Below are 16,984 nucleotides of genomic sequence, written 5' to 3'. Positions count from 1 at the left end.
AAAGCTGTGTGGGAGACAAATTTATCGATGTGAGCAGCTGAGAAAGTTTTGAGCCAGCAATTACATCTTGGTATTGGCACTGCTAAATGATATTATTAAGCAATTGGTAAATTTTAATTTCATCACATTCACACACTAACAATTTCAGGTTTTTCGGTTCAGTGTGGCCCCTAATACAGATCACACAGGTCTTGCTGCTCTATAAACACTTTTTTTCTTTGTTGAAAGAAATTCACACAAATTTTTCTGAGCAGAGAATGGATCAAGAGCAGCCCTGAGGAGAAGGACCTGGGGGTGCTGTGGGGGAGAGCTGGACCTGAACCCCCCGTGCCCTGGGCTGATCCCCAGCGTGGGCAGCAGGGGAGGGGGATTCTGCCCCTCTGCCCCGCTCAGGGGAGACCCCACCTGCAGAGCTGCCCCAGCCCTGGGGAACAACAGCACAAGGACCTGGAGCTGCTGCAGCCAGTCCAGAGGAGGCCACCGAGATGCTCCAGGGCTGGAGCCCCTCTGCTCTGCAGCCAGCCTGGGACAGCTGGGGCTGTTCAGCTGCACAAGAGAAGGCTCCAGGGAGAGCTCAGAGCCCCTGGCAGGGCCTAAAGGGGCTCCAGGAGAGCTGCAGAGGGACTGGGGACAAGGCATGGAGGGACAGGAGCCAGGGAATGGCTTCCCAGTGCCAGAGGGCAGGGCTGTATTGGGTGTAAGGAAGAATTTTATTTACAATTACAGTAAGGAAAACATTGGACAGGGAAGGGAAGGTAGAATGAGATAGGCTTTAAGGTCCATTCCCACTGAAACTATTCCGGGATCCTATGAAATACATTGCAGTAGCAATAAAATGTTCCTACAGAAACTCGCACATTACAACTTAAGGACAATTTTTAGTCCAGGATAACATAGGTTTCAAAAGCACAGTTTAAAGTAACATCCTGTACTCTTTTTCCTAATCAACAGTCATAAATATTTTTACTCAAGAAAATCCCATCAGAATCCTATAAGAGGAAACCATACCAGAGCAATTAAATTACTAACATAGAAAACCATAAAGCAAATAAATGGTTTGGCTGGCAGCTGAAATGTCTCGAATACAGCAGCACATAGCATTAAGGATGGCAATTTTCACAGTAGCTTAAGAAACATAATTGACCCTACAGAAAGATGAAGACTTTGCTGAAGAGTGCTTCATCCTCCTCTCAGATGTGAGTCCTGAGCAACTACAGCAACGCAGTCAGACTTTAAAAGCACTGATGTCTAAGTACACTACTTACAACTTTTTTAAATAAAGAGAAAAACAACCTCTACAGCTGGAACATAGGTTTCAAGCTTTGCTCTCAAAGCAGGTACAGCATGGCTATGATGACACTCAAGTACAACCTACTGCATCCCATAGCATGCACAAGTTACACAGGTCTCTGATCTGTATCTCTTTAAAGTACATATTCTTCCTTAATTCCACTTGATTCCTACAAGCATCAGGAAAATTGACACAAACCTCTTTCCTCATGTCATTCCCTGAATCTCCTGGAACCTCTGTGACTGCCAAAGAAATCAACATAAGCGCAACCAATGAAGTTCTTAGTGTCTCACACAGCCCTACACATGGGCAGCTGTGGTGATAATGCAGAAAAAAAGGAAAACTGGATGGTGTTTCTACCCCCATAAAGTCATTTAATGTTAGAAGTGCACATGTAATTAGTGAGGTGCATGGCAACCTCTAGTGGCATATGACTGCTTAGGAAACAGCAAACATTGCAACACATGAAGCTATAGGAAAAGCATTTGCCAGAAGTGATCAGCCCTCTTCTTGTCACTAATTTTATTAGAATGACATGGAGAGGAGATGCCAGAACACAGCTAATCCCAGGAAGACCCTCCAAGTGTTCCATATACTACAGCAGTCAGGCAAGCTGCAGAAAAGCCAAATATCATGAAAGCCGTTTCCAAATAGGTTAAAGGAATTAATGCCAACTGACTTGCAGTGGTAAGTGACAAACTGAATACCTGCATTACTATGCAGGTACATTTAAATATAATTTCAAGATACTACAAACGGCAGCACTTCACGGTGCAGTGCAGTACCACCCTCAGCGCTCCACTGATAAAAGAGCTCTGTGTAATTAAACACAAACCCGTGTAGCAATGCAGAGAATCTCAGAATCACAGAATATTCTGAGCTGGAAGGGACCCACAAGGATCATTGAGTCCAACTCTTCAGCAAATGGCCCGTATAGGGATCAGAGAAGGCAAGGATTTCAAAGTCAGGGCAATCTACAACAGAGGACATCCAACACTACACGAACCCTGGATCTCACTAGGAAACATCTATTACTTCTATTTTTAACTTCCAGCAGCTGCTTGTGATAGATTTACACAAATCTGACAATTTTCATGCTTTGCTGGAACATGACACAAATTACCCAACACTATGAAGTTGTATTCCACTGAGCTCTTAAGTGCATTACATTGAATATTCCCAGCTCATTCTTTCACAGAAAATAGTCTTCAGAATTTAAAACAATTGGGTGTCTCTGCTCAGAATAGGATTAGGAAAAAGCCTGCATGGAAATTGAATTAATTCTCACATTAAGGAAGGAGTCATTAGAGCATCTGGAGAGGTTTAAATTATGACTGTCTATTCAGTTGTATTGCTAAGCAGATTTTAAGTGTTTCAGAGCTACTTGATTTAGAAACCTATACCCTGAAATACTTCATGTAATACAAAGTACTATCTTGTTTTTCTTTCGCAGAGAACACTTTCACATTAAGATGGTTGTACTCTGATGGTAAAGCAGAATAGGAGTATAAATATACTTTGCTTTAGCATCACAGTTGAACAAAACTGGGTCCATGACTGCTGGTTAAATTTAATAATTGTGAATAACCAACTTACTAAGGTAGAAAAAGGAAGGACCATATCAGACTCAAACACCAGCATATTAAGAAATATGTGTATTTTTATTGCTTTTCTTGATAACTGAAACTTTATAGCAAATCTAGTGTATTTTGAGAGGAAATCGGGTTAAAATACTTCCTTTATGGTGTTTAAACCTGCCAAGGAACCTAGGGCTGTAAAGTTCCTGAGAAGAAAATGCAGTAAAGTCTAACAGCAGACAGGCTGCTGCTGGAACTGGCTCTTCCTTCCAGCATGCCTGTGTCCTAGTCCCACAGGACATTTTACAACAGATTTTAATATATTTTTTAAGTAGTGTCTTTTGATTTATAAGCAATCATGATCACAGCGACAAATTAAATTCTTGGTGGTCATATTTGCCTATTGTCCAGATGTACAGTTTTCTAACTTCAGAACAAGATCCTCTTTCCTTAATACTCCTCTTGTTTTGCTAGTTCTGTTTCAAATCTAAAGTCACCTCCTTCATTACAATTTCCACTTAGAATAATATGGAGTGCCTGGCTACAAGAAGACAGAAGCTTAAAAGCAACAGCATGGAATACCTTTGGACTATGTAAGAATGTCATGGTATATATAATATAGATCTTATTGCCTTTTTTTTTTTTTTGCTTCTTCAGTTGATGAGTGTGGCCATTTTCTCTATCAACCCTTACATTATTTCCAGACAGAACAATACAGCTCCAACATGTCTACAATTCTCCAAATGCACTGAGGTCTCAGACTAATTTATAGAATCACAGAATAGAACTATAGAACTATTTAGGCCGGAAAAGCCCTTGAAGATCATGAAGTCCAACCATTGCCTCAGCACTGCCAAGGCCACCACTGACCCATGTCCCCAAGTGCCACATCTGCACAGCTTTTAAACCCCTGCAGGGATAGGGACTCCAACAGCTGGACTCGATGATCTTCCACTGTGACTGAATTTCATTTCCCTGTTTTCTGCCATTCACCCCTTTGCCTTCTTTCTGCACACCTCAGTGTCAAGCAGCAGCGCAAGTCTATCTGCCTCCAGTAAGAACACCACAGCTAAAAATCAAGCAGCAATGTTAAAGTCATATTGTAACCATGCATGTCAAGAGACATGAGGAATAAGGCTCCCAAACATTAGAGGATCCTGCTGAAATGCTGCATGAAATCATTGAAAGAGAAATTCTTAGGTCTTGAGACTAGCAAGATAACCGCTTCCTGCCCCAAATACAACCAGAGGAACACATCTCACTTTGGGATGCAGAAACAGCAGTAGAATAAAATAAAACTAAATCAGAACCCAGGATCCTAGGAAGAAGCTCTGAAGTGGCAAATGAAGTATCACAGTAAGAACAAGACCAAGTTTTTGAGTCAGAGAAGTGTATCTCACACCACACCAGGATCTCTGCTTTCCAAACATTTCAAATGCTTGGAAAACTCAGACTTCATGTCTGTGATTTGAGAAATGAGCACAGCAAATATTTAAGACAATGTCTGTGGCAAGTAAGGGAAAAATAGCTCCATTTCAAACTCTGAACCCTCTTTACTTCTGCCAAGGGTATGAAAAGAGGGCAAGTATCAGGCAGGTGAAAGGCACCAACACAATGCATTCATTCTGGTAACCTGTCCTACTTTTACCACCAACCATTTTCAAAGGAGAAGTGTCTTGGAGAGAATTAAATCCTTAAGAACAAGCTGCATGTCATGTTAACCCAGTCCTTGACAAAGTGTACAGGTACACAATTATTATTTTTGGCACGCAATCTGTACCTGACAAGCCCTGTAACAATTTATTCCAGATCACATTAAAAAGGACCTTCCCAGTTTCCCTTGGAGCATGGAGCGGGGCTGGCTGCCAAGATGAGAAGGGTGCCTGGCGCAGGGTTACCTGCCTTTACAATGTGCTCTGCAGCACAGAAACACAATAGGAAGGACCAAGTTCTGGCCTTGTTTTAGAACCAGAGCAGATACTGACTATTGATTACTATACAGATAATAAACTTCATCAGCTGAAAAGCATAGATCTATGCTTTATTGCCCATATTTGCAGGGTATTGTCACAAAATGATGATTGCATTATGTCTGATTTAAAAACCAGACCTTTTGCCAAATATTCAGGAAGAAATAAGCTGAAAATCCATGCTGTACAATACTTGAGAAGCACCACTCAGTGCATTTTTATAATAACTGGATACATGATTGAATTTGTAATTCACATAAATCCCCGAAAACCTTCTGTTTTTAAGGCAGCTATTGAGCTGTTCTGTTAAAAGGATCAAAAGGCAGAAGTTTCTCAGACAGAGAAACTGATATTTTTTGTGTCCATTCAGATCAGGTTGAAATATAGAGCAAGTAAGATTTATTTTGAGATTATTTAGTTACTCAGTTATGATTTCTGCTGTTTAGTTCATTGGTATCTACTCATGCATGTAAAATTAATGTTCTTGTACTACTAAGGCATACAAAATTCATGTTTCTCTACTCTTGAGTTTCAGTAAAGATGATTTTCCAGCAGAATCTTTATATTTACCTGATGATCCTCTGAGCAGCATACTGATGAAGTGAGCGGAACTGCGCCGACATATTTGCTAAGGCTGCCAGACAATTTGTATGAAGGTATTTGTCCTGTCAGAAAGAATAGGGAAGATAAAAAAACCAACACACCAAACTGTTTGTTGGATATGCACTGACACCTCTTTTAGGAATCATTCAAAAGACTGAGTAATAAATGTTGTTTTAAAAACACAGGGCAGAAATGCAAAGCATATATACTTGGTGATGTTTTAACACGTTTTCTTAAAATAGAAGGTTTATAAAAGAGTGATTCCATACAGATTTTAGAGTGTATACATATATATGTGTACGTATTTGACATGACATATATGTATCTGTCTTTCAGTGCTCATTTACAATGACACCACAGATGTAAAAAACACATGAAGGTATTTTCCTCCTCTCTACCTTACCTCTGTCTCTCCTGTAGTCTTATCCTAAAACTTTATACTTCATAACTCATCTCCCTATTGACTCTTTCACAGCATATATCCCACAACTACAACCACACCATACTTCAGAGCACTGGTCCTCATTTCAGCATCCCTGAAACCATTTGACCAAATAAGCATTTACCTGATGGCCCTTTCAAAGTCAAGGGTTTTCATAAAATGAAACTTGTCCACTTATCTAATCCAAAAGGGATTCATTTCCCTATTCAAGTCTAAAATATTCATTTACATAACATAACAGATTCTAAATACTACAAATATATGCCAAATTTGTTCTTGTACCTTCCAATTCTTTTTATCATAAAAGCAAAACCCTTACTTCTTCCAGTTTAAAATATATTTAATATTTTGGAGACTGTTTAATGTAAAAAATTCTGTGCCTTTAATTGCTGAAAATATTCAGAAGTGTATGATACTACACTTGAGTTTGCAAAAAGGTAAAAAAGCAAATGCTTGAAAAATGCACAAAACCAATCCAGGCTATTAAGCTCTGAAGTTCAAGCAGTTTTGCTCTGCCAGAGCTCAAAAAGGTCTTCTGGCCATGTCCCTGTTGTACTTCTCGAAAACACTAACAATAAATAGACCTGAAATTCCCACTTTTAAGTCATTTAAGAGACGCAAACAGCCTACAACGAATCATTTCTTCTCATGAAACTAAGGAACTCTTTCCTCTCAACTGAAGATCAGTTTGAGGCCTGAATAAAAGTCTTTAGAGAACCGTACTCTATGAACTGGATGACAACACAGAAATTGTGTTACAAGTTGAGAAACACTTAGTTAATACAGCTGATCTGTCTATTTTCTTCCCTCCTGCAAATCCAGATGCCAACTGGTTGCAACAGAATAAAATCCGACCCCCTGTTTGAAATTGAATTCAAGCTGCTGAGGTTAGGAATTCACAAGTGCTCCACGTAAGTCTTACCCTTGTCCGTGTCATGTTGTACTGGATGGTTCTTATCACAACCAGTATTAGAAGACTCCCAAGTGAGATCTCTGTTAGGACACGCTCAGCATACCAAGTGATGTTTTTCAGTATCTGCAAAAGAAAACAATAAAAAAACACGTCTCTTCAGCACCTAGGTCTGAATATGAACATACGAATCTGTCTGGAATCTCACATTCCTTAACACAGGAAAATTAATTTCCAGTCTCAAATGTGACTTAATTTTTGTACTCCAAAGCATAATTAAAACAAAGAAAAAAAAAAAGTCAAAAAAAAAAAAAAGTCAGACCTCTGCAGCATTAACCACTAGTAGATCTCATCAACTTTAAGTCATGTGGAAATACACCAGGTGTAGAAAGATGATTACATCTGGCACTTCACTAATTTCTGTGCTCTGTGCCACCACACTCATACACTCATTTTGACCTTACCCTTTACCCTTTATAAAGCCTCCATTTACACTCAGGACACCTGAATAATTCTGCCAATGCCTTGCCATTTTCCCTCATCACCGGCTGGCAAAAGGCAGCACACAGGAGCTCTGACTGACGGGCAAGAGTGCACACACTGAAGGTGAGGGGGCAGATCCACAGGTGAAGCGTTGGCTTCACACTGAAGCCTTTCCCTTGACAGGTATGAGGTCTCTTCCCCTAAAACTTAGAGAAAGTCATCAGCTAGATTAAGAGCTTCATATCTTTCCCTGCCCTCCAGTATCAGGGTGGATGAAGTTAACCACCATTTCCAAGTTTATTGCAGAAGGAGAATCAATCCACTCTTTCCTTGTACTCAGCCAACCTACATGGAGGAAACACATATACCCAACACCCTGCCTTAAAGGACTGGTAAAAATGACTCAACAGGAACTGTCCTAAAAACATGGAAAAGATCCTCTATAAAGTCAGGGTTATTCTCGGTCAAAACATAAACATGTTTAACAAGGACTACTGCACATGAAGTTATCGCTCTGCGTAACTTCAGAGACAGAAGAGAGACTTCAGGAGAGTTGCAGAGGGACTCGAACAAGAGCCTGGAGGGACAGGACACAGGGAATGGCTTCCCAGTGCCAGAGGGCAGGGCTGGATGGGAGATTGGGAAGGAATTGCTGGCTGTGAGGGTGGGCAGGCCCTGGCCCAGGGTGCCCAGAGCAGCTGTGGCTGCCCCTGGATCCCTGGCAGTGTCCAAGGCCAGGCTGGACGGGGCTTGGAGCCAGCTGGGATGGTGGAAGGTGTCCCTGCCCATGGCAGGGGGTGGAACCCTGAGGTGAACTTTAAGGTCCCTTTCCACCCAAACCATTCTGTGAGTCTGTACCTCTGGAAGCTCTTTCACAGTACAAGAGCTATTTGAAACAGCATCCTTATTATGATTCATGTTAATTGGCAAGCTGATGCAGTTTTAGATATAGAAATAATGCTTTTATTATTTATGAAAAGACAAAATAAAAGTTCAGATCCTTGAAATAAATTTTAAAATAATTTTTTTAAAGTATCTCCATTATCACATGGCTCTTTGTCAGCACTTTCCTATTTCCCACAAGGAAGCTAAAATGAAGCCAGTGACTGTAACCTATAGATGGGAAAAACACTATTTCATGGTAAATGTGACAAAACATCCCCAGGTACAGACTCAGGTGTGGTGGTCAATGGTAAACACCTTTTGCAAAAAGGATCAAAAAATCAGAACAGGGAGAAGACAGAAACAACTTGAGAGGTATTTAAGGGGAGAATGGTCCAGACTGAGGAACAAATAGGAAACATGAAATCACTACAAGAAAGGTTTCCACAAATAGCAGGCGATGAGTGGATGTGGAAACCACTATAATTTCTGATTATAACAAGTCACTAATACTATTTTAAGAGAAAGTGATGATGGTATAAATGAAAACAAGTCATCCAAGAAGTTTCAGTAAACAAGGACAACTAGTTGGGATGGACAAAATATATGATTAACAGGAAATGCCCGAAAGACAACGCAAAATACACACATATTTTCACAAAAAGAGGCAACTGAAAATTTCAAAAGCTGTTAGTGCAAGTAATTAATGAATTACACATACAAACTTCATTGCAAGAAGATACTCTGCTAGTGGAGAACTTGATCATCCCAAGGCTGCTAAGCGTAAACATATGGTCAGATAAAGCAAGTTCATGGGTTACTTCACAAATGCAAAATGCTAAAGTAAGTGTAGACATTCATCCTGGTTGCCTTAATTGTAATTTCTTAATAACAGATTATTTATGACTATGTGCCTATACCTGTTCTCAAGAGAAGATTTTATATAAAGAAATAAATTAACCACTTTGACAAATATCTCAAGCTCAAATATCTCAAGCTCAGCACTGGAACCTTCCAGAAGAAAAACATATTGTTATTGAAGAATACAGTATATGATCATTAAATAATGGTTACTCTCACTAAAACATAAATATAACAGGGATAAGTTGTGGTTGTACATTTCATTTCCTGACTTTTAAATGCTTATTGAAAATTCACCAGACTTTTCAAAGAACAAAATACAGCTATGAAAATGGGTAGTATAAAATATCATTTGTTTTGACATGACACACAATGTAAATTGAAACCAATAGTACATAAAGGGACATATTTCCAGATGATTATTGAAAAGAAATAATTTCACTCAATTTGCTCTGAAACGATACCCAAGAGTTTGGGGTTTTTTTTTCCCCCTCTTAGACAAAATTCACTTACTCTGGCCAAAAACCCATCGAGTTAATTGATTAAGTTTCTAATAAGTTACTTTTTGTACTCTCTGATTTATGAGTGAAATAGCAAAGCAACCTCCTCCCACAAATAAAACAATCCCCATGTTTCCTCCCACCCTCTTTGGTGCTATTTTGTGGGACACAACGCTGTGTTTCACCCACCAAAGTGGAAGTTCATGATTCGCTCTATCCTGGAACTGAGACCAGATCCCATCATGCACTCTCTCCCACAGGGTGTCCCACTGGGACAAGAGGAATGCAACTGGGGCAAGTTAAGTAATCTCAAGTAGTACCTTGAGCCCTCCAGCATCTCCAGCCACAACCTTCTCATCCACTCATGGATATCTGTCCGATCTAAAAGCCATCACCCTTCCCGTTTTCCCTCCTTGTAGCTTATTCCCACCTCCTCACCCTCCCAGACCCCATTCCACACATTCCTTCTCAGCTCTTTCTTTTACCTCCTTCCACTGCCCCCACCCACACCTTATCACAGAATGGTTTGTGTTAGAAGAGACTTTAAAGCTCAACCCACCTTCCACTATCCCAGGTTGCTCCAAGCCCCATCCAACCTGGCCTTGGACACAAGGGATGGGGCAGCCAGGGCCACATCATCTTCAAAGGGAAGAAGTTCTTCCCAATATCCCATCTATCCCTGTCCTCTGTGAGGGTGAAGCCACCCTCCTTTGTCCTACCCTGCCCATCCCAGTCTCTCATCAGAAAGAAGTCTGACTGCACCTTCCTCAGCTTTTTGTCACTCTGTTCCTATCCTGCCTCTTTACTAACTTCTTTTCGCAGCATTCCAAATCTTACCTAATTCTTGTTTAACTCTTGTCTGTCTCCCCTTCTGCACCATCCCATGTTTCCATGTACAGACAGTCCCATCTTGTTTAAAATTTCTCCTAACTGCTGTCACATCCGGGCTCCTGTTCTTACACACTTTCTTCAACGTGTGGATGTGGCACTTGGGGACAGGGGTCAGTGGTGGCCTTGGCAGTGCTGGGGAATGGCTGGACTCGATGGCCTTGCAGGGCTTTTCCAAGCCAAACGGTTCTGTGTGGTTTCAACCCCTGCCAAGCAGCAACAGGAACATCCCTGGGAGCACAGTTTTGTCCCACGGGAGCTGGGAGCCGCACTTGCACAAGCTGCAGCTCATCCCTGCTTACCTCAGCTGATAACGTGATCCCTGGGTAGGGGAAGATGCACACAGCCCAGATGGCTCTGGGAGCAGCAAAATGAGAATATTCAGTTTCCACAGACGTCAGGCCACCTCCGGCTACGTCTCGGCTGCGCAGATGGAAACAGACTGCTCCCCATGGCCGGAGACTAATAATTTGGTCACATTTAGTCATATTATCAGCAGCAGAGCCCTAGCACAAAGGCCACCTGCCGAATTTCAAATTCCTAACGCAAAACAGGAAGTTACCAGAGCTCGTTAAATAACATGTTGACAACTGTAAGCATGGACAAAGACATGTTAACGCTCCAGTCTCACCCCTGAAACCTTCAGTGGTTCTCCCTGAAACTCTGAAAACACCAACCTGGGAAAAATGACAGTTACTGAGATAACTACTCCTTGAAATAGTACACTACTCTTAAAAAAAAGATAAATTCGCAGTTATAAAGTTACATACCAGAACCTGTTACCTCTCCTCCACACTGAGGAAAGCAACCTGAGCTGGTAGGCAGCAAAATGTCTATTTCAAAAACAACAACAGCAACCACCACCATCCATTTGGGGTTTCAGAAGCATGAAGCATGAAAATATCTTGAATTTCAAAATCATCTACCTGGAACCAGTACCCCCACTGACCAATCTCATTGGTTTGTAGTTAATATTACAAAGGGAAAAAAAGAAAAAGCTTAGTCCTGGGGTGGTCTTTCAAGAATAATTATTAAAAAAATTAAAATGTTTTGATTAATTATTCTTTTGAATACCAGGCTCTTGGATAGCTACAACTCAGGGAGCACAAACTGCAGATGCAAAGAGCAGGAGCTCAGTTCGAATTATACCAAGCAGTGAGATTCTCATTCACTGTGAGTTTGTGTTTCCCACAACTTTGCTCATGAGATATTTTTTAACACACTAAAAATAAACACAGTTAAATTGTGATTTACAGTCTATCACCATTTACTACAGCATAAAGTGCTACAGTAGCACAATAAGGTTATTGCTACATAAAATACCGTATGATGTTATTTTGACGTCTGATGTAATTTTATTTAGAAATTCATAAATCAGAGACAAAAGATCACCAATACTTGTCCCTCTGGGGAATTCTTATATTTACTTGTTTACTCTGCTATTATAATTATTGTTATTATTAGTGAAAGAAATTGAGTTCTGTGTGGTTACAGTGACCCAACTGCATTAAACCAATTGCAGGAACAGGACCTATGATTTTGATCATATTTTCCAGGCAGTTAAGACCACATTCATTTTAAATAAAAAATGCTTCAGCATCCTACAGCACTCAAAAAGAGTTTCTGTGGTTTCCTGATCTCCTTACCAGTTGGTATAATCACCAGATTTATAAAACTTTGCTTGCTAAAATTAATCTTAAAAATCAATAAATAAATGTGGGTTAAATGCCACAAAGGAAAATAGCCCATAACTGAACTGTACAGTCATGGTTCTTATAAGAACAGTACACAGGATACACAGCAGAGAGAAAAACAGGTTGATGTAAAATACAGCACATCTTTTTCTTCATATTTTACCCAAGTGATGGAGGAAAAAAATAATCCTGCTGTAACTGCTAAAATTTGGTATGTATTTGCAGTGCATGAGGTTTGTGAAACTGATGCTAGATGCTCACATTTTACAGAAAGGTCTACACAGATTTTCTGACTCCCATCATTTTGCACACCTATAGTACTCTCTTAGGCTTCAGGAGATTTGGAGTCAATATTTAAGAAAGTATAGACTAATTTCTTACTTAACACTATAGTTTTTGAACAGTAACTTGCTCATTCATACCTGAAAACATCAATTTAATTAATTCAAAGACATGGCTGAGGGGAATGGATTTATAAGTATGATTTTGAAACTTTTTTTCCCTTACACTTATTTCCCTCCTTGGGATCTGTAGGAATGTGTAGGAGAAGCACACGCAGACAGGCCTGGAGGTTCAGGCACCTCACAGCCACCTCTCATTATCCACCTAAGAAGGAAATCCAGCAAAACTCTGGCCACACAGCACTATTAACAGGTGGAACCAGGAACTGCGGAGCAAGAAAACACAACCCCAGAGGAAAAGAAAGAAGCAGTTAGTGAACATCTGAAGTAAAATAAAAAAAAAAATGTGAAGAAAATGGAAGCAGCAAAGGCACAACTGAAAAAAACATCAGTGCAGGGTAAAAGGAACAAGGTGGGGTTTGTGTTTTTATTAAGATAGAAGTAGTAAACCAATATCCGCATTGCAAGCAAACACTTCAACTCTTTTGGCAGAGTTAGCTGAAAGGCAGGATAAACCAGACAAGAAAACTTGATTTATATTTTCATTCCACAGCTGGATCTTCATTAAGGAATTTAAGGGAAATCTTCCACTTTTGTTGGGGTCCCTCCCCACTGCAACACACTTTTACTCATCCAGTAAGGAATTTATTGAAAGACCGTGTGTAAAGCCTCTAAAATGAATGAAGAGTGATAGCGAAAGAGACTGAGGCAGGAATGACACCTTGTCTGCTGAACTCCAACTCTCAAAAAGCCCAATTTACGAAAGAGGTTAAATGACTCAGTAACATGGAACCCAAAAATACATATCACACATATACACCTCTGGTGCACATAATACAGGTTCAAGGCACACAAATTTGAAGGTAGGAAAAAAGCATCTTCCTGGTTACTGTAAGTGCTCCTAAAAGCTGCTTCCAAAGAGGTTTTCCCAGGAAACTGCATCTAAATCATCTCTTCCTGCTTTCCAGATACAGAGCTACACTAAATTATCTGAAATTTCAGAGAAAATGTATTGTAAGTCTCTACTGCTTGACACCAAGAAAAAAAGCCAGCTCCCTCCAAATCAGGCTGGAAATTCATCTAGGAGACAGTTCTGTTTAGGAAACCTGCTTTCAGCATTTTGCATTTCAATAACTTCACGAAGATAATAATTCACAAAGATAATAATTGCCCCAAAAGAGAATTTCTGTGTCCCAGTCAAAAAATTAAATTAAACCAGTGCAAATATCTCATGTATTATTGTAGTTTTAGAAGCTGGGAAACTAGGACATAATTGTCTAAGGTATTCTCCTACACAGATGGTCAAGGTCCATCAAAGCTAGTAAAAATTTGGATCCTGTTATATGGACAACATAAAATAGAAATTAATATAACAGAGAGACAGAAAAAGAAGTGCCAAGTAAGGAAGTAACATTTAGTCTGGAAAATACAACTCCAGCTAAAGGCTGCATCAAACTAGTTAAACAAAGTTTTTCAAGAGAAATAAAAAAGGTTTCCTGTTTTTTTTCCTCTTTTCTAGGCCCTCCACTTCCATGGCAAATATTCAGCAACTTTGAGGCAGCCTGCCCAGCTACTACTAGGCTAATTTGTAACGGGGAACACCAAACAAGACAGAAAAAGATATATTTGCAGCATTTTCTCTACAGGAGGGAGTGTGTTTGTTCATTTCACTTGGGAAAAGTTTTGAAATCAGTCTTCAGATTACTTCTTCTTACAAAAGAAATATGCATATGCCATCAAATTTGGATGAGCCCATACAGCCTCTGCTGAAGGAACAGATCTGCCGATGTATCTTCTTAAAAGTAAATATTTAGCTGATTTTTAGAGCTGAAGGATTATTTACCAAAACAGCAACTCACCACTTCATGAATGGATCTGTTGAAGCCGTCATCCTCTGTAAGGATCAGCAAAATGATAAGAGCCATGTAAACATGGTGTGAATTCCTTTCTTCGACGTGATACAGAATTTCAAGAATTGGCAGAACCTTTGGGGAAAGAAAAATGCATGTATGAGTTTAGTCTTCAAATACCTCAGACACAAAACAGAGGAGGCTCTAAAGGCTCCATGTATCACCCTGCCCTTGACAATTCATACCAATTCCTCCCTCTTGAAACAACCACCCCTGAGCAGCGACATACGGTGTCCAAACACCTTCAATCTGCTCCATTTCGTCTCACAATAGAGTCTAAACAAGTGCTTTCTTGTGGTCAGACACGGAATTTCAATCCCTAATAAATGAGATTCCCAGCCATACCAGTTGCCATAATCTCCAAACGCTTCAGTCCTCCTCGCTACACTACGGGGAAAATAGAATTGTTAAACAAGATTTTTACCAGTCCAAGCAGGAAAACAGTTGTGTCTAAACATCTGTGCTTACTACAAGCCTGCTCTGAAAAGACTTTGCTCATCAAACCTAGCCAAGCACATTGGAGCTGAGGTGAAGAGACGAATTTTGAGACCTGAAAGTCAAATCCCATTTTGGTGTGTGAAGATAATACCAGAAAAAAACCAGTTTGGGTTGGGTTAAGACTAGAAGAGGCCTGTTTTTCCAATTTTAGATAATACGCAGCCAAAGAGAACTGACTGATCATTATGATTAGAGTTCAGCCCAAGGTCTTGCAACATTTCCACCAGGATGAACAGCTTAAGCCAAAGCCTTGCAATAATAATGAAAATGAGATTTCATTGCAACAGCAAGCATACCTGAATGCTAGTCCAAAGTTAATCCAGATGCAAACGTTGTCTCTCTACCAAATGAAAATTAGCTTTCTACTGGCTCAGTACAACGTGGCTTCCCTGAGTTGCAGAAATAGGCCGAAATCACAAAAAGCCCTGGAAAAAGGAACTGGAGAAAGTCCTCAGTTCCAAGAAGCTTCTAGACACCTAAAAACTTGCTGTTTTTCAAAACAGGCCAAATGCAGCTGGATGAATCATGTGAAACCTATTCTGGTGAGCAGCCAGGACACCAAGTGCTTCACAAGCCTCTGAAGTTACCAAAATGTTCTCTTACAACCAACCATCTTCAAAACAGTTCGGACATACTAAACCAGTTTCTATTAGGATGAAATGAGATTGATCTAAATGCTGCAGGCCACAAAATCTTTTGACATGGCTTTCATCAGGGTCAAGGCAAGACAACAACAGAAGCAGAGGGAGCATAAATTTACATTAATGGTTTTATTAATACTAAATACGTATTAAAATAAAAGTATTTTTCAAAATTACATGTTACAAACATGCTTTCCTTGCCATTTCAAAGGATCCTTCAGAAATCTTGCTCCTCAGTGGAAACCAGAGTTCCATCTTTGTGTTTTCTGAATACCAATCTTGAGTAAAGACCAGGTTTTCCCTAGAACTTCTAATCAGCACATAACACATAAAAATTAGTCCCTTTCCTTGGATGGGGAGAAAGAGAGACAAACACCATTGCTTTAGTCCACCATTCAACTTGTTTCCTTCCCCAACCCTTGCACGTAGCTTTGCACTGCAAAAGTTCTGTCATTTCCAAGTCCAAGAGTTATGATAATAAGCTGGATAGAGCTGGAAGCAACATAAAACTAATGAAGAATTGCATTTACAACTGGACTTTGCATGGAGAACAACAAAAGCCTTGCTGAACGTAACCACTGGAACAACTTCTTAGTTTTCTAGACAGATCCCAGATGGAAGCACAGAATGATTTGGATTGAAGGGGACCTTTAAAGATAATTGTGATTCAATCTGGTTGTGTTAAACCATACAAACCACTCTGGCAAAACATATTCCTTCAGAACAACCCAAAAGATCTCCTCTGTCTACACCCATTAATACTAATTGTAACTGAAAAAGTCCGTCCATGTCCTCAAGTGCTCCGAGTCCTACAAGGGTGTTGCTACAAACTACATTTAAAAACACATGATATTGACACATCAGAGCCATTCCCCTACAAGCCAACATGTGAAAGTACTGTTACTAAAGTTTCACACTTGCTACCGAAGAGTGGTCTGGCACTCCAGATCACGGCAATCAGCCCTCCTGCCCCAAACAAACCTCTGTTGCTTCCAAAGCCTCCGCTCCTTTGGCCATGTTTCCCCTTCCACTCCTCTTTCAGGCTTCTCTCCATCTACACACTGGACAGAACTCAGGGAGGCAAACTGCAACTTAGTCCTCTCTCACGTGCCATTTCTGGATGGAACGAGAATCAATCCATACACTTTCTATAATCCTTCCTCCTTACAACACTTTTTCCTTTGTTTATCAATTGCTGAGGTGCACACACACCTTTAGGACATGTATTACTGTTCTTTAGGACAAGTACTACTGTTCTCAGAACAAAAACTATTTAACAAGTCACCACTTATGTAAAAAAGTTAGAATATAAGATTAAATTAAAACTCTAATCATATTAAAATGTAAAATTGGAAGTACTCTGGGAGATGCCTGGGAGGAGTCTTGGGTGGAACCTGGAGGAGACAATTTTCTTCAAAAGAGGAAAACTCTTA

General features: G+C 40.1%; 1 protein-coding gene across 10 annotated transcripts in view; it reads right to left on the bottom strand.

The window, feature by feature from the left end:
* Positions 1-16,984, bottom strand: part of DYM (dymeclin) — a 211,246-nt gene that overhangs the window by 107,626 nt on the left and 86,636 nt on the right. For all 10 annotated transcript variants that reach the window (XM_048291048.1, XM_048291038.1, XM_048291041.1 and 7 more), the window contains 3 exons: positions 14,362-14,487; positions 6,806-6,919; positions 5,409-5,503 (listed from right to left, as the gene is read on the bottom strand). In XM_048291048.1, the coding sequence (XP_048147005.1) occupies positions 5,409-5,503; positions 6,806-6,919; positions 14,362-14,487 (335 nt within the window). The remainder of the gene's footprint in view (positions 1-5,408; positions 5,504-6,805; positions 6,920-14,361; positions 14,488-16,984) is intronic.

This window comes from Corvus hawaiiensis, chromosome Z (assembly GCF_020740725.1).
Source record: "Corvus hawaiiensis isolate bCorHaw1 chromosome Z, bCorHaw1.pri.cur, whole genome shotgun sequence".
NCBI classification, from domain to species: domain Eukaryota; kingdom Metazoa; phylum Chordata; class Aves; order Passeriformes; family Corvidae; genus Corvus; species Corvus hawaiiensis.
Note: the sequence above shows the minus strand (reverse complement) of the source record. Positions and strands in the feature narration are given on the sequence as shown.